Genomic DNA, 24183 nt, shown 5'->3' with positions numbered 1-24183 from the left:
CTTCAGTCACCAGTGACACGAACCTTCTCTCTGTAGACCAAGCATTATTTTATTTGTATTTACTTTTAACTTACCAGATTCAGTAACAGAAATCTCCCATCCATTTCCATCGCTCATGGGACTAGGCTGGGAGAAAACTCGAGTCCTCCAAGGGGTGACAGAATTCCTTGAACTGGGACTTTTTCCTCTGGAGACAGCTATGCTGGAACCAGGAAGCAGAGGTGGATATCAAATCCAGGCACCAGAGGGGAGACTGGCTCCCTAACTGCTAACATAAACACCTCTTTCGCTGAAGTTCATGTTACTTAGGAAGAATTGGCAGTACAGGAGTAGTCAGCTAATACGTAATCAGAAAGGTCCCACTCGGAAAGCAGTTACCGTAGGTACTTAAACTATTCCCAGTAGCCCTACAGAATTTATAAACTAATGTTAGCAGTTGGCTCTTGGCACGGACATTAGTGGCATTTAGTGTGTGTGAACTGTCTTAAAAGTATTTGGGGCTATTATTTCTTCCCCCTGTAAAATTCAGTTAGCTTTCAGGGTAATCTTGCATCTGAACAGGTGTGCAGTTGTAACATCTGAACATCCAGTTTATCACACAGACTGCGAACTGTTTTTGCACTGCTTGCCCACGGTTTTGCCTGATACATGTTTATTTACATGGCAAAAAGAATTATGCTGGCTGAGATTGCAGAGCAAGCAGCCGGTAAGGCAGTGACTGCACTTGCAGATTTCTGCACCAGTATCATGGTCCTGTGTTTACCCTGGAAACTAGAAGGCTGGTGTGAACAGATACGCTTTGGTGGCAGCGTTTAAAGAAACGCCCCTAGCATCCAGCTCGACTTTAAATGTCTACTGAACGCATGAAGCGAAGGCAGCACTGTTGGCTCGCCCCAACTGAAGCCACCGCGGCGCTGCACCAGCAGCAGGGATCCGCGGGGTCCCCGGCTCGGCTTGCTCCTCAAACCTCCTCATGTGGCGCCAGAGCTGCGTATGCTCCGAGGTTTAGTCGCGGCTGGGCCGTCCGAACCCCTCAAGAAGAGAATTCGTCTCAAAAGTAGTCAAGTCGGCAGACGAGTGCTGTGAGACGCACCCAGAGTCAACACGAGCCGGGCAGAGCGAAGCAGGTGGCGGTGCAGCGTCGGTGCCTCAGCTCGTCCTCTGACCCAGCCCTCCGGAAGGAGCTTCGCCTCAGAGAGGGAACGGCCTTGTGCGTAGCCACAGCTGCAAACCGCAGGCCGCCTCGGTACCCCAAGCTGGGGCGCGCGAGTTTGCCGGGCTGCTGCGGCGGGAAACCTCGTACCAGGCACCCCCGGACAACCGGCGCGCGCGGCCGGCTGAGGCGGGCACAGGCCGCGGGCACAGGCCGCTCGGCCCCGCGCAACGGCTCGGGCTGGGGGCGGAGCCGAGCAGTCCCCGCCCCCGCGGCGCGCGCGGCACTCGGCAACCGGCACAACACAACAAAATGGCACCCGCGCCGCCCGGCGCCTGAAAGGCAGGGCCCGTGCGTCTCCCGCCCGGCCTCGGTCCGCTTGGCTGTTCAGTTCGGCTCCTAGGCGGTGAGTGCGGGGCTGATGGAGGCCATCGTCCAGAGTCCAGACCGAGCTGCCGGGGCTGTGGGCAAAGGCGGAGAAGGCCCGAGCCAGGCGTGGGGTGGGACGGCTCCGGATGGATCCGGGGCGGGGGCGTGTTGCCTGGGAATTGGGATTGGACGCCTAGGATGGGAGGGCCCGGAACAGGCGTGGGAAGGTGGATAAGGTACGGAGATTTAGATGAGAAGTGGTGATGGAGGGATACTGGCAGAGGGAGGGTCTGAGCGTGGGAGGTGCGGCGCGGGAAGGGACTGGGGCTCCGCCAGATTGAGGAGCATAGGTGTGCCAGGATGTGTGGGAATGGCCGGATAAAGGATCCCAAGGTATTCTGACAGGTGTCCTGCTGTCAGACAGAATGCAGAACCTGGAAACACAGTGAAGAATGGGAAACTTAAAGAAGGGGCCAAACGATTTTCGAAACCTACCAGACTAGGGTTCAAGTCTCTCTTCTGCCATATTGTGTATTCCTTAGCCCTATGACTGTGGTCATGTTCCCCAACCTTGTTGAGTATCTTGTCCTGGTAGGTGTATACTGAGTGTCCAGATACAGTTTTGATGACTTGACTTGTACAGTAAATCATTTAGAATTTCCAATATCTGGTGTGAAGGTAACCGCGGTTTAAACAGTAGTGTCGCTGAGTACCGGAGAAGTTAAATAGATGGAAAATCGGGGTTTGAACTCAGACTGTTCAGTTCTGGTCTCTTAAGCTCTCATTTATGATTAAGAACTGCTGCTTGTGAATGTGGTCAGGCGAAAGTTTCAGCATGATTTAGGTTGTCTGGGTATTTGCTGGGATAGAGAGAAATGAACAGTTGGAGAAGACGGGATGGATATAGAAGTGTGAAGGCAGAGTGCTGGAAAGCACAGTAGAAAACATAGAAGAGACCACAGGATGTGAAGGGACTGGGACAGAAATTGTCAGAAAACTTGGTAGAGTGAGATTAAGAAAGATAGAAGGCGGAAGTGGGCAATATGGAATGGGACAGTAGCTTTGGGAACAAGAGTAGTTGTTTGGAAGGCTTGAAGAGGTGTAGGAATTGTAGGAAGGGCTGGAGAGGGGTAGACACGATTGCAGTGGGGCAGATGGCATGGGATGAAGAAGAACGAGAGAGTAAGTTCCAAGATACACCGTAAAGGGCTAAGATGTGGAGGTTAAGAAGTGCTGGTGGATATTGCGTGTTAGGGTGGCCTGTACAGAGAGATGACAGTTGTGAGATGATCAAAGTTTGCCTGATTGGGAGACGAGAAAGATGCCAAGTTGAGAATAGCCGGATGAGAAGTGGAGTTTGCCATCTGTCTGGAGCTGTGGTGGACAGGACTGTGAGTCCAGGTAGGTTGTTTGGGTTGGAGCTGACAGGGTGGTTAGTGTTTGCTTACTCTGCCGTGTGATTCCAATGATCGTGTGGTTCTGGTTGGTGGCTTTCTCTTGGTCTGCAGACCATCTCCAGCGTGTTTAGATTGTGCCTCCAGCTCTGGACTTGTTTTGCTTGTTTTCTCTTGGTCCTAACCGTTCGCTCACTTTAGCCCTACCTCTCAGCTGCACGCTGTTTTCCATTGGTTGGTTTTTGTCTGTATGATTACAAACAAGATCCAAGAGCCATACCACATCCTCATCCCTACCTTTAATTTCTGTTTCAGGACTTAACCCTTCCAGGAATATCTCTGTGAAAGAACGCTAACCAGTTTTAAAACCTGTAAATCCCAAGGTCTAGTTCACCAAGGTAGTTTGTCTATGAGGCAGACTACCTATATCTAGTAAGTCCAGGCTTTATGGGAGCTGTGGCAGACCAGGGAGCGGATCTAGGGATGCGCTGTGGCTTGTAAACCATCACCTAATCTTCCGCTTCATAATTCATAAAAGGTAGGGGCTGACATAGATTTCTGGAATCCATTCCAACATTTGTAACTCTATGAATAAATAAGCCAGAGTTTTACTAACCACGGGAGGGGACAGAAGGGTCTCAAGATAGCCAAGTGAGGCCAAGGGTGTTTGAGCAGTAGGGTGAGAGGAATTCTGGATGGGTTAGTATCTGGGAAACTAAGATGCAGCATAGAAAATAACTATTGCATAAACATGAGATGCTTTTATCTCAAACCAATAATGTTTTAAAAGATTCATTTTATTTGAAATGCAGATTTTACAGAGAGGAGAGATTGAGAGAAATACAGAAATTTTCCGTTTGTTTGCCCCCCAAACTCCCACAACTGCCAGAGCTGAGCCAGTCTGCAGCCAGGGGACAGGAGCTTCCTCTGGGTTCCCCACATGGGCGTAAAGACCCAAGGTCTTGGGCCATGCTCACTGTCTTCCCAGGCTGTCTGTAGGGATTTGGTCAAAAGTGGAACACCCAGGACATAAGCCAGCAACCATATAGGGTGCCCACACTACAGGCTGAGGATTAGCTTGATATGCCACTGCACAGGCCCCAAACCAAGAAATTTAAAATAGAAAGTACACTCTTCCCTTTGTATCCATGGTTGGTTGTTTCTAGGATGCGCCACACATCTGAAAATCCAAGGATATTCAAGTCTCATATAAAATGATGATGATTTGCATATAACCTATAAACATCCTCCTGTATTCTTCACATCATCTCTGGATTATTTATAGTACCTAATACCATGTAAATATAATATTATTGCATTGCTTAGGGAAGTATAACAAAAAATAACAAAAAATTGTGTACATGTTCCGTGTAGATATAATTTTTAAAATGTTTTCTGTCACAGTTGGTTGAATCTGCCAATGTAGAAGCCATGAATATGTGTGTCTGTAGCATGCATGATTGTTGCAGTTTTGTCATCTTCTGACATGCCATGGAAGGGAGAAGGATATGTGAAAGTGGGACTGGGCCCTGTTCTTCATCTAATCCATTTTGGTCAGGAATATGTGAAGTTTGACCACTGTAAGCACATGCCTCTTAGCCCTTCTCAAGTTTGAGAGTGCGATTCTTGGGTAGAACAGGAGTGCTGCTACAGCTGAGTCTACAACCCGTAGTCTTGCTGAGAGACTTTCTTCTGTGGCAGAATGGCATTATATAACGCACAGAGTTTCCAAACTCACCTCAAGAACCATTTCCTGTTTAGCTACCCGGAAACTCTCTGGACTTCGTCATTTCTGGACAAGGTTTATGTATTCCTGAGCAAAATGGATGAATGGGTATGTACTGTTGTATGCAGTTTTCATTTTATAGAAGTTCACTGTGTAAGCATGCCCGGTTACCTTTTTAATCATTGGTGATGTGTTCTTCAACCTGCAACTCTTCCTGGAAGGGGGAGCGTGGGGGCTAAAAGTCCCAACTCTATGATCAACCTTGGGCTTCTAGCCGCCGTAAATGGCCATTTTGAGCCTATTGACCACCAGTCATGCAGAAAGGCATTCATTGTTCCACAGATTCCAAAGATTTTAGGAACTATATGATAGGAAACTAGAACAATTACATACACACACATATATACTTTTGTGTGTGTGTGTATGAAAAGAGAAAAACTTTAAACAAATCTGAAATAGTTTGGATTGAGCAAAGACTAATTCATGGATTGGGCAGCCTTCAGGACTAGGACACTTTGCAGTGTGTGCAGACAGCATTGTTGAAATGAAAATAGAGGTGAGGTAAGGAAACCATCCTGCTCAGTGAGAGCTCAGGTTGGCCTTTTTTCCAAACGGTCTAACTGCTTGTCTGCCTGTGACTGAATGGAGCTTGTGATTGACTGAGACTCAGCTATTTGTCCCCAAAGCATAGTCCTAAGCTAAGCTTTCAGTTCATGTGCATGTTAAGTTACAGTGCAGTTCACTTTATGGATACTGTCTCAGCAAGAAGGGTAGGATTAGCCTTGAAAGTTCTAGAAATAATTTAAGAAGTTTGGTAACTTCACAAAAATTAACCTTTTTAAAAATACTGAACACTCTTACAGGTCTAGATGGGCGCCTGGCTCTATTGTTGCAATGAAGAAAGGTCCTCAACAGAGAGTCACCTCCAGCAAGATGCCACCGTCATCTCCCTCTCCGAGCCCGTCATCTCTCACTTCCAGTATGAGGTCCAGGTCACTTTCACCTCTGCTTGGGCCTGACACTTTGCCCTTTTATTCCGAAGGACAGTGGTGTGAGCAAGTCGAAGTTACAGATGAAAACAGCATGCCTTTGGACTGCCAAGACCGTAAAAGTATGGCTATCTAAGAAAGCTAAGAATTTGGTCCCCAGAGTCATGAGCAGGAATGGATAATAGGAGCCCACATTTTTTGATCAAATTTATATCTATCATAACTTGGCATATTGTGGGGTTTTTTTTCTTTTATCCTTTCTGTATGTATTTCATTTTTTATAAAAAGATGTAGTCATTTATTTGAAAGGCAGAATTACAGAGAGCGAGAGATTTTCCATCTGCTGGCTCCCTCCCCAGATGGCTTCAGCAGCCCGAGCTGGACCAGGCTGAAGCCAGTAGCCATGGCTTGTTTGTTTCTGATAGAAACCAGTGGAAAGATTGAGCCTCTGGTTGGGGGTAAAAATTGCTGAAAGGATTAAGAATATGCAGTTTGCAGAAAGAGGAAGTTTTATTTCCTGTGCCGTAAAGCTCATACCCAGGTTTGCCATCCTGTGGTACTGCAAGGACATATTGTCCACTTCAAAGTGGAATGCCTGGATTCGGTATGAAAACATCCTTACTTGGGCTGTGCCAGTGTATCCGTGAAAGGCCTCATTTCCACATGTGGTACATCACATGTCCCACCATTGAATTTGTTTCTTAAAATAGTTGGTCATTCTGAGAGTTTTCACAAGTGCCTTATTCTTCACTAAATCGTAAAATCACAGCCATCAGACTCTGTTGACCTGGATGTCTGATCAGTTCACACTTTAAATATTACCACTGTTGAGTTCGTATTGTACTGACCTTTATGCCATTTAGGTTGGTACATTATTTTTAATTTGATTGTGACCCCTAAAGAAACAAGTGGTAGTTTTCTTCTTATGGTTATTTTTGTTGAATGCTATATGGCTTTAGCAGTCTTTGATGGCAGTAGCCAAGAAGGTCATTAAGTCAGTGTGCTGGACATCAAATTAGTGCTTTGTCTCCTTAAATTATATTTTTGTCTTTATTTAAAATAGTAACAAATTTTGAGATTCTCGTTAGAGAAACAAATTAGGAAAAAAAATACTTTTTAAGTATTTCTGCATTGCTTAGCTTTAGTTTGGAATTTTAAAAAAACTATCAAGTTGTATCAGTTTAGTTTTAAAAACTCACATGAGGGGCCAGTGTTGTGGCATAGTGGGTAAAGTCACCACCTGTAAGGATGGCATCCCGTATGGATGCTGATTGACTTCCCAGCTGCTCTTTTTCCTATCCAGCTCCTTGCTACAACCTGGGAAAAGCAGCAGGAGATGGTCCAAATGTTTGGGCCCCTGACAGCCGCATGAGAGACACTATTGAAGCTGCTAGCTGCTGGTTTCTTGTTATTTCTGACTTTCAAGTAAATAAATGTATCTTTTTAAAATTTATTTATCTTTGTTGGAACGACAGATTCACAAGGAGAAGAGGAGACAGAAAGATCTCCCCTCTACTGGTTCACTCCCTAAAAGGCCACAGTATCCTGAGATGAGCCAATCCAAAGCCAGGAGCCACTATTTGGTCTAAAAAATGTCTTCAAATGCAATATAAAGGACGAGGATCAATTAAATATCAGAGAAGGCAAATCCTGTTCATTTAAATAGTTTCTCTCCCCTTTTTTGCAACCTTCTCTGTCTCTCCTTGATATCTAGAAGAGGTTCAAATTTCTATTATACAACTAAAAAAATAAGTGTGGGCCCGGCACAGTAGCCTAGTGGCTAAAAATCCTTGCCTTGCACATGCCAGGATCCCATATGGGTGCCAGTTCTAATCTTGGCAGCCCCACTTCCCATCCAGTTCCCTGTTAGTGGCCTGTGAAAGCAGTCAAGGACAGCCCAAAGCTTTGGGACCCCACTCCTGGTTTCGGATCAGCTCAGCTCTGACCATTTTGGCTACTTGGGGAATGAATCATTGGACAGAGATTTTCCTCTCTGTCTCTCCTCCTCTCTGTGTATCTGACTTTCCAACAAAAATAAAATTTTAAGAAAAAAAAAAGGTGTAGGAGGTCAGTGGCATAAAAGGCTAATCCTCTGTCTTCCATCCCATATGGGTGCTGGTTCTTGTGCCAACTGCTTGGGAAGAACACGGAGGATAACCCAAGGACTTGGGTCCCTATACCCATGTGGGAGACCCAGAGGAAGCTCTTGGCTCCTGGCTTCACACTGGTATAGCTCTGGCCATTGCAGCCATTCAGGGAGTGAACCGTGAATGGAAGGTCTCTCTCTCATTTTCTCTGTTACTCTGATTTTCAAGTGAAATAAATCTTTTTGAAAAATGTTTGCATTACAGTGGCAGCAAAAAATGATTAGTTTTTCAGAATAACCAAATCTTCCTCTATTGATAATCTGTTTCTGCAATTCCAGAAGCTGATTCGTGTGTAGGAGTCCGATATATTACAGAAGCCCTCATTAAAAAACTCACCAAACAGGACAATTTGGCCTTGGTAAAATCTCTGAACCTTTCACTTTCTAAAGATGGCGGCAAGAAATTTAGGGTAAGTTACCAACCATTTCTGGATCTAAGCCCTGGTTCTAGTTTTTCTGTACCCCAGAGCTACAAAGAAGGAGAAAGGTCAAGCTGTCATCCCTGTGGTAGCCCCTTGAGTGCTCGCAGTGAAAGCTCTAGATCAGAAGTGTAACAGCTGTGACATCATAAGCAACTGTCGCCCAGTATTCTGCACGTCATTGCCTGCCTCTAGCGAAGGCGCTGGCAGAAATACAGCTTCCCAATCAGAAACTTGGTTCCTGTTTTTTGTACAGTTTTATTGGAACACAGCCAAACTCATTTGCTATTGCCCAAGGCCCTTTCTGCATCACAGTAACAGAGCTTGGGAGAGGCAGTCCCTAAGAGAAAGATCTGACATGATTCTCCAGCTCTATGGTGGTCCAAAAATATGCCTGTACAATCCTTCTGTTATTCATTTTCAGTGTGATATTCTTTTATTTTGTTGCCTTTTACAGAAAAAAAAAATGCGATCCTTGCTATAGGGTTAGCTACTCTATTCATAACTATACAACATGAAACCCAATTTAATTAGCAAAATGGAATTTAGATTCTTCACAGAGGAAGGATGCTGAGTTGAGACCTTAATAGTAAGAACTTGGCTGTGTGAATAGCAAGGGCACAGAAAGGAAAAGGAAAGTATCCTGGAGCTTAAAAGCTACAAAAATGGAATATCTGCTTAGTAGGTAGTTGCTGTGTAATTATTATACATGGGGTATTCTTTTAGACAGTAGAAGTAAGTACTCTAAGTTTTTAATCACGGAGAATTTAGATCTTAATTTGGAGACTGCCTCTGACTAAAAGGAAAACTAGCAAAGATGAGAGGAATGCCAGGGAGAGTGCGATGAAAGAGCCTGACGGAGGCGCTGGGCAGAAGCTCCAGCAGGAGGGCACCCTCAGGTAGGAAAGGACGAAATAAAATGCCAACAGAATACAGTGCTGACGTCATGTGCATTTAAGATGCCCTTCCCTCTGTTTTTAAACCTAGCAGATTCCTTCTTGGGTTCTCTGTATTTTTTTGTTTTGTGAGCCTAGTATTGTGTTTCCATTTTCTCAGTCACTAATTTCTCATCTTTCTGTTGATCAGTTTTTATTTAGTACACTACGTGCCAGGCAGTAGTCCTATATAGCATGAGCACAACAGAAAAAAAAAATAGACTCTTGTTGCCTTGTGTTCTGCTGCATTTCTTGCTAGTGTTCACTGCCTGGAAAATCATGTTTGCTTGTTTGTTTGTTAGCTGTCTGCCCTGATGAAGGAGAACAAACTCCTGCCTTCCTTATTCCCCACTGTATGCACAAAACAGCTCCTGGCACATAATCCACTTTTGCGAAGTATTTATAGGATAGATGAATGAATAGTAACCTTGGCGAGAACCATTTGAGTGTGTGGATGTAGTAGAAGATACATGCCCAATCCAAATGGCTCCAATCCGGAGGGAATGGAGGGAGGAATGATGCAGTGCAGACAGCTCTGTGAGAACATGAGTGGCAGATAAGGGAGATAAGATGATGGCTCAGTGCTCCGGTGCCTCGCTTGACAGAGAGGAATCAGCACAGAGATGCTGTCCGGTTCAGTGCTGTGTTGCTGTGTCCTCATTACCTCTTGCCATGGCTTGTATGTGCTTGAGTAGCTAACAAATATCTTTTGGAAAATGACCACTTTTTAACTTCTGGATAAGAAGATTCGGGGAGCAGGTAGTTTAGATTATGCCAGAACATAGGCACCTCAGGTAAACTCAAAGGAAACTTCTGTTTGGAAGAAAGGAAGGGAGAGAGAGAAAAAGGGGTAGCGTAGACAAGTTGGGGCAGAGGGAGCAGTGATTTTTGTTGGATAGTCCTGAACTGTCTGTGTAGTCAGTGATCCACTGGGGAGCAGGATAGCACCCCCTTTGGTGAGGGGGAGCTGCACCCGAGGCATTGTCTGTGTGAGCGCTGAGGGTTTGCTATTCTCTGATGACTGATCGAAGCAGCCGCTGACACACAGGCTTTGGTTCAGCGTGCTGTGTCCGTGCATCTTGTATAAAGTTTTTACTCATTTGTTTCCAACCAGTATATCGAAAATTTGGAAAAGTGTGTTAAACTTGAAGTCCTGAATCTCAGCTGTAATCTAATAGGGAAGATTGAGAAGATGGACAAGCTGTTAAGATTACGGGAACTCAATTTATCGTATAATAAAATCAGGTGAGTAAATGCTTCCTTAGGTAGCATGACAAAGTCTGTGTATAGAGTGGTTCATCCGCTGCCCGTGTTAACCAGAGCCCTTTGAAACCTTGTCCATTCATGGTCTAGTCCTTCACATATAGCTGTTTGTATGTTTTGGCATTACATAGGCACAGGAAATTATCTAACATTATCAAGGAAGGAGATAATATTTTCGAGTCCCCAGCTGTATCTGAATTCCATTTCTGACAAACCTCCCACAGATGTCTGTGATTTTCTCTGTATTTGGGAAAGAATGTTGACAGGAAGCCAAGAGTTTTTAATTTTACTGTTTTGGTCTCAAGTATTTGAGCCCACTGAACCAGTGTATTTATCCTGATGTTCTTTGCTCATTGCCCTAAGGAATAACTCCCAATCCTGTTTCTGATTTATAATAAATATTACTGTGAGAAATAATCATTAATACCTACAGTGATAAAACTGCATGTGGACAAACTTATTACAATCAAAAAGATTCAAAGATCAAATCTGAAACATCTTAATATTTGTATGCTTTTCCCTCAAGTTATGTTTGGTAAATATGGTGGCCAAAAAGCCAAAATAATAGCAGACTTTTTAGTAAGACAAAAATGATATTTTAAATCCAATTAATGAATGAAACTTAAAATACAAAATTCAGGTAAGGAATGATTGCTTCTGATGAAAATAATTTCAGGAAAATAAAAATGAAAATAAAGAAGCTTAGAAATATTCACCCAGTACAGAAAATTGACAAAAGAATTAAATTTACAATCACATAAATGTTTTATTAATTTAAATATTCTTATTGAAATATTTACATTCAGAAACACAATATCGTTCCAGAAGTAATTATATCCTGCTGGCATTGTTAATTTTTATAACAATGATGTGATAGTTTCTAGCATTGTACTTACTAAATTTGATTTATCCTTTTGTTTCCAGCAAAATTGAAGGCATAGAAAATATGTGTAATCTGCAAAAGCTAAACCTTGCAGGAAATGAAATTGAACATGTTCCAGTATGGTTAGGGAAAAAATTAAGATCTTTACGAGTCCTTAATCTAAAAGGCAACAAGATATCATCGGTAAGTTATTCAAAATTGTTTTATTTTCAGATTTTTGAAAATCCTGAATAAAGCCAATTTACAATTTTCAGTTGTTTTGAGAAAAAAAAAAGAGAAACGTTTTGTTTTTAGCCAACCACTAAAATCAGGCATAACCTAGAATACTCCAGAGTTCATTAGATATAGGCAGTTCTCATCTTGCATGGTTTCCGCAGTAACTAAGAGTTGATTGTTTAGCAGTCGCATTTATTGTCTCACTTGAGCCTTTAACAATGTTGTTCTTACTAAGAAGCCAGTGCAGAGATTGTTTTTCATATACTTTGAGTTAGACAGGGTGGTCTTATTCCCACTTATATGTAAGGTTTCAGACTCAGTCCCTTACTCAAAGTCACAGCTCATGCCAGAATTTAGATCACTACAAAGCAAAGAATTTTATTTCCCTTTACAGTATTATCGTATAATCAAGTTTTCAATCTTGTGGATTAATATTAATCATGATATCGTGTGGTATTAGAAGTTGATCACTCACTTTTCATACCAAAGCAGCATTGTTGTAGTCAACATAATTGGATAATGATATGGATTTTACTCTGGAGTATAGTTTGCAATTTTTATGGTTTTTATAGTTGCACGTTCCAAAATTTTTTGCTAAGTAAAAACATTCATTTGTCTAAAAATTGGAAAAATCATGGTGTAACTTAAAAACCCTCAGATGTGGAACAGAAAATGAAAAATGTTTCTTTAAGTATGTATGCAGACTTGTCTCCTATAATGTTAGAGAATGCCTTACTTTTTCTAAAATTTGTTATTTAAACTGGAGAATATGAATCCCGGTACCAACTCCTTTAAGAGTATTGGTGGGCTTGTATAAAATGAAAGCTGTAAAAATGCTTTAGAAACTTTTATACACTAAATAACTCTAAAGCTGTATTCCTCAAATTGTCACAAATGGAAGCCAGTACTAACAAGCAGTATTTATTTAACACTTTTTAAAAGATTTATTTATTTTTATTGGAAAGGCAGATTTATAGAGAGAGGAGGAGAGACAGACAGAAAGATCTTCCATTGGCTGGTTCACTCTCCAAGTGGCTGCAACAGCTGGAGCCAAGCTGATCCAAAACTAGGAGCCAGGAGCTTCTTCCATCTGGGTCTCCCCTGTGGTTGCTGGGTCCCAAGGCCTTGGGTTGCCCTCGAATGCTTTCCCAGGCCACAAGCAGCGAAGTAGAGCTACAGGATATGAACTTGTGCCCATATGGGATCCTGGCACATGCAAGGCAAGGGCCTCAGCCACCAGGCTGCTGCACTTGGTCCTGATTTCAATTTTCAAAATATTTATTTATTTGAAAGGCAGAGTTACAGGAATAGACAGAGACAGACTGAGAAAGAGAGGGAGAGAAAGATGGTAAGATTGTCCTTGTCTGGCTTATTTGCCAGTGGCCACAATGGCTGAGTTGGCCTGGTTAGGCTAGGTTGAAGCGAGGAGCCTGAAACTATCTGGGTCTCCCAAGTGGGTGACAGGGACCCACCTAAGCCGCACCATCTTCTGCTACCTTCCCAAGCGCAGTATCAGGGAGTTGATCGCAGTGTTCTGACCCGGGATGCTTGTGTGGCTTAACCAAATATACCACAGAGCTGGTTCCATCTGGAGCTCTCGAATCTCTTGTGATTACGGGAAGAGATATCTAAAAATTCCTCAGAGATTCCTACAAGGTAGTTGATGCTTACGATAGTACTAAGTGTCACCTAAGTAACAGAAAAACCACCTAATAAATGTTGGTGATTTTTGATTTTGTGTAAGGTTTTCATCCTGATTTTGACATGGATTATCATTAGGAGTCATGCACATTAACTTGGGAAACAATATTGGCTTGTACCAGCTATTTAGAATAGTGTTAGTCAACTTCCTTAAAACCTTTCATAAATGGAGGAAAATTGTTTCAAAATGTGTCTTGGGGCAGGCATGTGGTGTAGTGCGTTAAGCAGCTGCTTGGAGTGCCTGCATTCCATATCAGAATGCTGGTTTGGGTCCTAGCGCCTCGCTCTGCTTCTGATCCAGCTTCCTGCTGATGCATCCTGGGAGGCAGCAGATGATGACTGCCGTGGTTAAGCCCCTGCCAACCATGTAGGAGGCCCAAATAGAGTTCCGGCCTCAGGGTTTTGGCTTGGCCCAGCCCTGCCACTGCAGGCATTCAAGCAGATGAAAAAAGTACCTCCATATCTCTACATATCCTTACGTGTCTTAACTATTGGTTATAAGTCAATTATCAAAGGCTTACCAAAATCTTTTTCTAGCCATTTAGAGATTTTTATCAATGTAATGAAACACATGTAAGTTGCACTCACTTAAAGTGAAATTCCGTGCTTATAGGCTCCGAGCTTTGGACAAGTCACCAACTTCTTTGAAATTGAGTTTCTTCCTCTATAAAATTACGCTGGTGCTTGCATCGCAGGTTGTGGGAATCACAGTGAAATGGAACGTTGGGGCCTGATACTACTGTGATGCGTGTTGTTTCCTTTTTATTCCTTCTGCAGTTTTGGGGGTTTTGGGTTTTATGCATTGATTCCCTGCAATGTAATAGCAGTTTCCTCAATGCCTTACTTCCTTTTAGGTATGTTTTAAAGTATAGCAATTGTGGTACTATGTTGTTGTTTTAGCTCCAGAATGTAAGCAGGTTGAAACCACTTCAAGATTTGACTTCCCTGATCCTACTTGAAAATCCAGTTGTGGCGCTTCCTCATTACCTCCAGTTCACCATATTCCATCTGCGTTCATTGGAAAGTTTGGAAGGTCAACCAGTAACCACCCAGGATAGACACGAGGCTTTTGAAAGATTCAGTTTAGGTAAAATAATTTTTAAATAACCTGAAATTTGGGCAAAGAAGGAATTTATTTTGGTTATCAAAAAAATGCTGTATGAACTTTATGAGACTGTTAAACTTTTTAATACTGTTAAAATTTATAATGAGTTTTATAATACTGTTAAATGAACTTTGTAAAGTCATTAAAGTTGCATGGCAAGTGATACCATAAATCAATTAACTTAACATATATGTACAGACAAAAAAAAAGGAAATCTAGGTGCAGTGACAGAGAGGAACCTTCCAGATGGTGTAATGTGATACACAGGAGTGACCCTCTGAGGAAGTAGCAGTTAAGCTGAAGACAGAGGGAAGAGAGGGTTCGCCATGTGAATTGCGGTTGTCATGAAAAGGAACAGCTTGTTTTCTTAGGGTACGAGGACCCTAGGAGTTCAGTGAGGCAGGAGTATTATTCTCCCACTCTCCCCCATGAAAAAAAAGTTTGGGGAGATAGAAAGACGTAAGAAGGCACAGGTCTTGAGGTTTGAATTCTATTTCAAATATAAAATCTGATTAAGAAAAATTTTGGGCCAAGGTAGAGAATGGTACAGGGCCAAATGAATGTGAAAGGATCTGCTGGGGAAATGCTGCAGTGATCTAGGCTGTAGCTGCTGGCGGCCTGTACTTAGGTGGTGGCTGTGGGAAATTAAATGGATCAACTTTGGTGGTAGGATCAGTAGCACTAATAAATTATATAATTCTGAGACTTCGGGGTTGAGTAAGTGGTTAGTTGGGATACCGTTTATTAAAAAAAAAAAGGAAGAATGCAGAATTTTGTTTAAGACGTGGAGTTTGAGATATCTGCAAGAGAACCAGGTAAAATTCAAATTTAGAGTTTGAAGACACATGAACTGGAGATACAGTTTTGGGAGTCATCCACAAAAATGTTTTCATGGGAATGAGTTTGCTCATTCAGGTGTGGATGGAAAAGAGGAAGAAAGGCAGCTCGCTGAAGAAACTGAGAGGCCAGCAGGGCGGAGGAAAACCAGCAAACAGCAGGTTGCAAAACCCCAGAGAGATTCAAGAGAGGAAGTGGTCGACCATGTTGAGTGTTGTGGAGACATGAAGCGAGCTGCACCAGAGGAAGTGCTTTAGACCAACTGCGGGCGGTGGCGAGCTTGACAGGAGTGCTGGGAACAAATGCCAGATTACAATGGCTTGAAGAGTGAACTGAAGGGAGATGTTGGCTGGAGTTTCCACTTAGAGTTTTTTCTGCCCTAGTCCTTAAAAAATGTTTCAAGTTTAATAGTAATAATAAAAAAAGAAATATTTAGCCATAGCTTCCAAACCAGGAGATGGGCAAAAATGATGAAGGCAACAACCCCCAAAGCTGGTAATGAAACAGACCAGCAGAATATTCAAGAGTGGAATGGAGGGACGAACCATGACTGGATTCTCTTGGTCCTTGAGAAGACATGGAGATGATATTAGAGAGGAAAGAAGGCGCTTGATAGGAAGGGTACTTTCTGCATGGAAAGGGAAGAAGATGCAGGTAGATGTAGCTAGTTTTGTTTTGTTAGTGGGATAAGAAGGTGTGTTTTTTCATTGAAATATAAAGTCATCCTGTAAGAAAAGCTCCATGGAGTATAGAAGGTTTGAGGAGAAAGAAGAAGATTTGAAGTGACTGTTGCAGAGTGTTGGGAAACGAACCAGTCTTTTAACCTTTTAAAATTGATGTTAGTCCGTTTGCACCTTTATGTTGCAGTCCAGTGCTTAAAAACAGGGTAAAAACCAAAAACAGGGTGCATTGTATTAGTTTAGGATTCTCCTATCGCCATTTGTAGCTAGGATTTGTATGTTTTGGAAACATTAACAATATAATGTGAAGGAAAGTTATCATAAAAATATATTATTGGGAAAATGTAGTTTATTTGTAACTCCAAATATTAATTAAAACTTGAATGTGCTAGATAGACTCTTAGGAGTAAACCTTGAGCTAGAAAGAGACAAGTAAACGATTTGGTCACACTTTACACTGTCCTGTGTGACGTGGGGCATGGCAGAAGTTCACAGTGGCGTGGGAGCATCTGGGGAGAGAAAAGGGCCATTGTAGATTTCTTAGAGATTTTGTAAAAATTAAGACCCAAAGGATGCACAGCAGCCCACTAGGAGTTAGAGAAGACAGCTCTGGGCAAAGGGTGGGAGTAAGAAGCCTGCACATGAGAAAGGGCATTGCAGGTCTGAAGAACTGGAATGGTGTTTCCAGAAAGCGGCAGGGGGTGTGTGCTGGGAGAAGGGACCCAAGAGGGTCAGGTGGCTTCCCGAGGATCCTTATCAGCACTGCGTGTCAGCTTTTTGCATCTTAACCTAAGAGTAATTAGGAAGCTCTTGAAGGATTTTAAGATGATGTAGTATTTCACACTCATAGCATTCCTTTAAATAGAATTATGAACATCAAATAAAGCATGATAGCTTTAATGCTGCTTAGTATCACAGGAAGGTATTCTAACATGTATTGTTAGCCCGGGAAAGGATCAGAATTCTGCATTCACAGTAAAGTTTTTACTGAACTTGTTTTCACATCAGCATAAAAGTTGAAAAAAACATAGTCAAGCATCACAAATGGGTTGATGTCTGTATTGCCTTTTAAAAGTATGATCCAAATAATACCTTTTTGCTTTTAATGTAAATGAATTTCGAGATCAGTGTTATATTTTTTCCCAATGCTGTGGTGGATAATTTTAGAAGTAGAATTGTGTTTATACAACTCTTGAATTTCTGCTGTTTTATTTAAGAAATAGTCTTATATTCTTTTCAAACAGGAAATATAATGATAAACTGTTACTTTTTTATTGGCAGAAGAGATAGAAAGACTGGAAAAAGACCTAGAAAAGAAGGTGATGGAAACCGAAGAGCTTAAAAGCAAACAAACAAAGATCCTTGAGGAAATCAAAAGCCAAGATAAACTGAACAGATCCTTAAAAGAAGAGGCCATGCTACAGAAACAAAATTTTGAGGAACTTGAGAGTGACCTAAACACGAAAAATGAATTGGTGAGTCTGTATTTTGTATTATGTTTCTGGTATTAAGATAGTTTTTAACCCCTAGGTTCAAAAATGCAGCTTCTTGATCATAGAGTGGGGCAGACATAGTTTAACAGAAATATGCAGATGACTTTACATATTGTAGTTGACCAGACACTGGATGATATGGCAACACGAGGTTCATGGTGTGTGGCCTGTTCCATGCAGCATGGCATCCAGAACCAAAGGAAAGGGTGACCCCCGCCCCCCCACCCACTCTGAGGCAGTGGTGAGCCTGCCCCAGACATGTGTATGTTTTTAAACAACATTTTAGATAAACTATTTTAAACTTTTAGAAGGCAAAATTATTCACATTTAAAATATATTCTAAGCGATTCTATTTCCATTGATAGATTCTATAGAAATTATAGCCAGATGTGTGAAAATTTTATATATACGTATATGTAATTGTTTATACTCACAAACATGTATATACACACACAAGGATATTCACTGTAACATTGTTCACATGAGTAAAAACTATAAATCAGTGGGAGAGCCCTTAGTGGACATCTATGTGGTAGAACAGTAATAAAGCAGAGCTGTTATGTCCTGACATAGAATGCTGCTTGACATATTTTACTAGGTGAAAAAAAGCAAGTTGCAAAACAGTTTATAAAATGTGTTTTCCTGTATTTTAAAATACATTAAATCATATTTAAGTAAAAATGGTAAAATGTGCACCTAACTCTTTACAGTAAGTATTTCTGAGGAGTAGAATTCTAGGACACCTTAAAATGGCCCATTGTGTGTATCTGTTATATTTGATTTTTTATATCTTGGGTCTGTGGTTGAAATAGGAAGCATAGTAAAGTGTGAAAAGATGGAGAGTAGATAAGGTCTGTTTAGAAGGTAATTTCTGCAGAGCATAGAGCAGTCTTGAGGTCATGTTAGGTGAGCAACGACCAGGGAAGTAAGGGTGTGCAGACTGACAGGAGACCCAGTGAACTGTGACATTGCTCTAATAGAGGGTTTTCTTAGGCACTAGAGTTAGCTCCTAAGGCCCCGGAAGAGAAAATGCAGACTTAACAAATACAGTTAGGAAAAAGTGGGTTTCATCTAGTAACCTAGAATAAGTTCTGGTGGCTGTCCTGAAGTGTGACAATGACTGAAATATGTTTGCTGTCTGAAATAGGCAGAGGCCGGCCACATGCTCAAGGTTTGGGGAAAGATCAACAACAGTAGACAGGGAAAGGGACCAAATGACTAAAGGCTTTTTCAAATCAGAAAATCTCGGATTATGTAAACTTGGGCCATTTTTTGATTATTAATTACCTACCCCTCTTCCCTCCCCACCCCCCCACCCCCGCTTTTGGTGTTAATCCCGCAGTCTGACATTTGCATAATTTGTAGGGACTTATTGTGTAGCTAACAGAGTTGTAGATACACTTTCCTAAATTCTGTATCCCTTAAAAATTCTGTTTTGTTTTTTTTTTTTTAACAAGAAGGAAAATGTTCTCTTCTCTGATTAGAGAAGAAAGCTGGCACTTTGAAATATGAATTTTTAACCACTTCCTTCTTGCCTGAGGGAAAAAGGTCATGTTATACCAGGCCAGTTTGATGCAAACACAGGACAGCTTCCCCAGCTCCATTGTGTAAATGCTCGGAGTATTTGTGAGTTCCTTCACGTACCTTTGTAGATGGTTTTGAAGTTTCTCAGTTGTATCTGGAAGATATTGTGTTAATGATAAGTGTTCTCCATTTGTGATAGAGTGAATTGATGAGGAATGAACCTGGCGGAGAGTTATTGACAGTTGTATTTAAGCTGTGAACTGTTCCCTCGCTTGTAATACAGCTATGGTTGTGTAATGAGTATGCAATTAAGTACATAGTCTTGGACTATTTTTGTGATTTTACAAACAAGACAAAATGATATATGTGAACTGTTTTCCAGTTCATGTATAAAAATCTTTATTATAAACTTTTTTATTAAAAATGAAAACTTTTGTTAAAATCTTTTAATATAAATCTTCATTGTTTTTAAAGTCTATATTGTATTCCATTAAATAAACCCTCCATAATTTAGTCAACCTACTCTTAACTGATGCACATTTAGGTTGCTTTTTGTTTATCTATTTATATATTTATTGCTTTTACAAACAACTGCAGAGAAAATCTCACAATGGAAATGCTGCAGTGAGACCAGCATAGCCATGGGTTTCTAAACAAATGTGGATTGAAAATATTAGGCTAGGTGCTCACCATTGCCCCTTCAACATTACTGTGTAGCAGCTGCTGGCAGCATTTCCATTGTGCTAGCTGTTATGTGGAACCTAAAGGTGATATAAAGGATACAGGAGGGTGGGTGGTATGCTATATGCAGATCCTGTGCTTTTATGCGTGGACATGTTTTTATATGGCAGGGTCCTTGAATGGAACTCCTGTGGATGCTGAAGGATGATTACTCACACACGTAACTTTTATACACATACCTGTATTTCTTCAACATAAATTACCACAGAATGAACTCTGTTGTGTAATTTGTATCTAAATTTTTTATTTATGTTAGCACATACTGCAGAAAGCCAATAGCCTATTTACACTTCACAGCAGCAAATGAAGGGATCTAGTTTCCAACTAGATATTGTTATTTCAAACTTGTATGATAGGAAAAAATGTCATTTTTGCATTTACTGGAGAGTTGAGAAGTGCTTGTATATTTACTGATTATTTTGTATTCTTTAAATTGCCAATTTGTGTTCTTTTCCATATTCTATTATTCCAAGGGACTAAATTAAAAGAAAAAGAATTATAAGTCTTACTCTAGTAGCCTATATTTAAAACCATTTTCCATTATCTTTTAAATAATATCTGATAATAATATAGCTTACAGTTGTATGATGTTTTCCAGTTTTGTAAGGCTAGCAATTGCTTGTACATTTAGGCCATTTATTATAAAATAGCATTGAAATAAGTCTTCTGGTGGCCATCTAAACCATAATAATCCCCCAGTCCCCCACCAGCGGAAGTTAGCCTCTGTCCTCTTACAAGTTCTTTAGTTCCTGTCCTTCTGTTTCCTTATTTTTAAGTAAGTATGATTTGCCTCTCTTGCCCACCTCAGAGAGTTGAACTTAATGAGGTGATCAATGTTAAAATGATTTGAAATGAATCAAGCCAAGGAGTGGGAGGTGGTAAAGCTGACTCATGGAGTGACAGTGAAATGTGTCCATGTAAAATAATGCAGGTAGTGATAACTGTTTCTTCCGGTGGTAAGTTTTCAGCAAGGATTGGGTTTTGTTCCTGCAGTTAAACTCCAGAGTTCTTTAGTGACAGTATCTGTTTGCTTCTTTTTCCCTTTAGTGCTTGTCTTGGTTTCTGGCAGGCTTTGTGCTGGTTCTTTATTCTTCCATAAAGGTAGCTCCTTCAGGGCTCAGCTGCACACTGTGTTTTTCATGGTTTGCATGACAACTTGTATTAATCTGTTTGTTTATATTTTAAGTTTTGAAATTGCTCACCTCTTTAGGAAATGTGTTTGTGTGTATATATTTTATTATCATTATTATCACATATAGGTGAGCAAATTTGAATGTGATGGGGGGAGTGTTGCTATTGTCTTTCCTGCTTATTTGCAGTCACCTCTTGATTATCTGCAGTCACTACGACAAGCAGCCTACTTTGTTGGGCCTTCGCTCCTTAATTGCTCTCACTTAAGCCCACCTTCAACAGATATTTACTTTTCTTACTATGATATGTGCTAAGCCTGTGGCTACAGAAAGTCCGAAGTACTTTGGAATGCACAGATTATTGCTTGCCTGAAAAGACCAGTCCGTGCATCCTCCGTGTGTCAGGTTACAGTTTCCTTTTGTTTGACCCTACTGCCAATGAGATTTGTGGTGAACAAACCCAAGATCAGTTGACATTATTGTTTGTGAGTGTTTTTCTTAGGGATTTGTGAATGCTCAAGGAAATATCAAAGTGGGTAGTGTGCCTTACTCTCTGGAGCAGGACTGCAAAGGCTGCGTGCTACAATAGGTAGAGTGTCAGGAACTGAGCTCCACCTCTCTGACTACCAGCTCTGCCTTTGGACAAGTTATTTAACTTCTCAGTGCTGCCTCTTAACATCTCACAGGGTGCTGGTGATGAGTTGGTGGGATAGCCCAGCACAGGGTCTGGCGTACAGTGAGTCCTCGGATTCATTGGCTGTTACCCAAGCTGGCATTTCTTCACAGATAACCAGGGGGTGACTGTAAACTAAATAATGCATGGCTTTGAATTCCCAGGTCTTGCAAATTTGTGCTTTTTATGTTTTCCTTTCCTCAGCTTGCATTTTTATCTTACTGAAATTTGACTGCATGTTTTTGTCTGACCACTACTTTCAGACACGAGCAAAGAAAACCCCAAATCACAAAAATCACCTTTGAAATGAACTTGAACAGTTGGCTTAGTAGAAACATTATCCGTGCTGGTGGTTCAGTGTCTAGCCTCTGCTTCTAATCTAACAAGTCAGTTCACCATCAAAGACTCCATTTCTGTATAAGTCAGATAACTGTGTTGGATGATTTCTTGTGTTCTCCCAGCTCTAAATTTTTTAAGAATAAACAAAAAGTTATAGTAGAATTATTTTATTATAAATTAGTATTCGAGGCTGGTGTTGTGGCACAGAAAGTTAAATTACAGGTTGCAACACAAGCATTCCATATTGGAGTGCCAGTTGGAGTTCCAACCAACCTGCTTCTGAGCCAGCTTCCTGCTAATGCTCCTGGAAGGGCACCGGAAGATGGCCCAAGTCCTCGGGCCCTTGCCATCCAAGTGCGAGACCAAGGTTAGCGTTCCTGGTTTCCGAATTTAGCCCAGACCTAGCTCTTGAGACCAGTGGGGGTTGAATCAGCATATGGAAGATCTCCTTCTCTCTGACTCTCCCTCTCTCACTGAGCCTTTCCAAATGCATAAATAATTCTATTTAAAATTTTACTCTGACATATTTGGATCATTGATTTATTCACATTCCTTACCACATGTTACAAAGAATAGTACTCATAAAACTGAAATGCCATTAGACACAAAAACTATAATGTAACAGGAGAGCAATTAAAGCTAGTCTCTTCCCGCTCTTCCTTTTCATTCCTCTGTAACTAATGCCCAGTGTTATTGCAGTGATTGGAGGCTATGATCCACATTTAAGAGTGAGTTTCAGAGAGAATGCTAATTATTAAGAGCCAAAAAACAGATACTTAATATCCAGTTACTTTAAAATAATTGATTGTATTATTTTCATGTTCCGATAAACACTTAATAAAACACAGAGATAAAACCCTGACATACCATTATAAACTTCAAAGGTCTTTTATGTGATCTCTTATGAAATAATTATTTTTATTTCATTCTTAAAAACCTTAGAACAATGATAAAATATTTTGAATGTGGGTTTTGCTGTGGAGTTTTTAAAAACAGTTATTAGTTATGATGAGAACTGGATATATTCTTACATCTTTATGCTAATTTACTGATTCTGTGTGTTGTCTTACACTAAATTGGGCCTATAGCTAAAACAGAAGACCATGGAACTAACGCGAGCCTGTCAAAAGCAATATGAGCTTGAGCAGGAATTGGCCTTTTATAAAATCGATGCGAAGTTTGAGCCACTAAATTACTATCCATCAGAGGTGAGTTATTTTTAATTTATTAGTAATCCAAGGTTAATGCTGAATTGGTTGGGGAGGAAGGGCAGGTGGTAGGGACCATTCAAAGGATTTTGTCAGTAACCAGACCACTTTCTTGAGATGAGGACATCTGCAGATGAAACTGTCCTCCTTGAGTTATTCTTCTCAGTCCATTAGAACAGTGTCGGCAAGAACCAGAAAGCCCCCACAGGGTCTCACACAGCTGTATCCATAACCAAAAGCAGCCGTGTGAACCTCGGGGTCCTCACTGAGGGGCGTGGGTGATGAACTCCCCCAAGTGCTTCCGTGCTGTGGAGTAGTAGTACTCGCTCCGGTTTATTCAGTCATCACTGGATTCAGGCTTAGTGGACCATTTTGGGGACGATTGCCGCATGTGCTCCTACAACTGAGAGCCAGTGACTCCAAATTGTGTTACTTAATTTTCTAAAAATCGATTATTAAAGTATACTTGACCAAGATTTAACTTACATTAGCTAAGAAACAAAAAATAAAAGCATTCAGAATTTTAATTAGAAATCAAGCAGTGCTGAAAGTCAAGCTTTCATTCTTGTGGTAGATGATACATATTTTAGCATCTAGGCATGTAATATTAACATAAACTTAGGCAATTCTGTAATATAATACCTCTAGTGAGATGACTGCTTGGAATAATCATGGATTATTATGTTTTTCAGTATGCTGAAATTGATAAAGCCCCAGATGAAAGCCCTTACATTGGCAAGTCCAGGTACAAGAGAAACATGTTCGCCATGGAGAGTTATATTGTTCCTAATGCCCAGGCAGTGCAGATCAAGCTGGTGGAGCCGCCTGAGGGAGGACAACCTGGAAATGAACCTGCTAATCCAAGAGTCTGTTCCCCGCTGGGTGTACAGCTGGAAGACAAAGAAAAAAAAATAAATACAGGTTGAAAAGAATTCTTTAAAATCCTTGAAAAATATAAAAAAGATTGAATATATAGACCAGCTTTTCTTACGTCTTTTAGTCTTTTAGTTGAACATGCTGATGATATTGTATAGCTGTTACATGAGAAGTCTAAACAGAAGTAGTGATTCATTGCAGATGATTCATTAATGATTCCAATTGATGGCTGAGAATGGGGCTTTTGACAGGAATTTGGTGGCATTGTGTCCAGGATAGCTAAGAATGCATAAATCCTATCCTGCCATCAGACATTGAAACTGTACATTCAAAGGCAAAGCTGGAATAATTGAAGCAAGTAAGGACCTATTTTATTAGTTGTC

The 24183-nt window shown here is 41.1% G+C and overlaps 1 protein-coding gene and 1 long non-coding RNA gene across 4 annotated transcripts in view; one reads left to right on the top strand and one right to left on the bottom strand.

The window, feature by feature from the left end:
* Positions 1–56: 56 nt before the first annotated feature.
* On the bottom strand, positions 57–1289 carry LOC121144625. The gene is made up of 2 exons (XR_005881901.1): positions 1094–1289; positions 57–202 (listed from the first exon to the last, which is right to left on the bottom strand). It is a non-coding gene; the product is annotated as an uncharacterized LOC121144625 (long non-coding RNA).
* A 90-nt stretch (positions 1290–1379) lies between these two features.
* The window catches only part of CNTRL (centriolin), a 73784-nt gene continuing 50980 nt past the window's right edge, over positions 1380–24183 (top strand). For 2 of the 3 annotated variants that reach the window (XM_040962943.1, XM_040962941.1), the window contains exons 1-9: positions 1381–1559; positions 5506–5753; positions 8057–8187; positions 10246–10376; positions 11319–11460; positions 14095–14281; positions 17098–17291; positions 22805–22924; positions 23617–23845. In XM_040962943.1, the coding sequence (XP_040818877.1) occupies positions 5537–5753; positions 8057–8187; positions 10246–10376; positions 11319–11460; positions 14095–14281; positions 17098–17291; positions 22805–22924; positions 23617–23845 (1351 nt within the window). In that variant the 5' untranslated portion in view covers positions 1381–1559; positions 5506–5536. Of the gene's footprint in view, positions 1560–5505; positions 5754–8056; positions 8188–10245; positions 10377–11318; positions 11461–14094; positions 14282–17097; positions 17292–20621; positions 20676–22804; positions 22925–23616; positions 23846–24183 lie in introns of all 3 variants that reach the window. The other variant, XM_040962942.1, reaches the window with a different exon arrangement.

This window comes from Ochotona curzoniae, unplaced genomic scaffold (assembly GCF_017591425.1).
Source record: "Ochotona curzoniae isolate NIBS_2020 unplaced genomic scaffold, NIBS_Ocur_1.0 scaffold_3208, whole genome shotgun sequence".
Taxonomy (NCBI): Eukaryota; Metazoa; Chordata; class Mammalia; order Lagomorpha; family Ochotonidae; genus Ochotona; species Ochotona curzoniae.
Note: the sequence above shows the minus strand (reverse complement) of the source record. Positions and strands in the feature narration are given on the sequence as shown.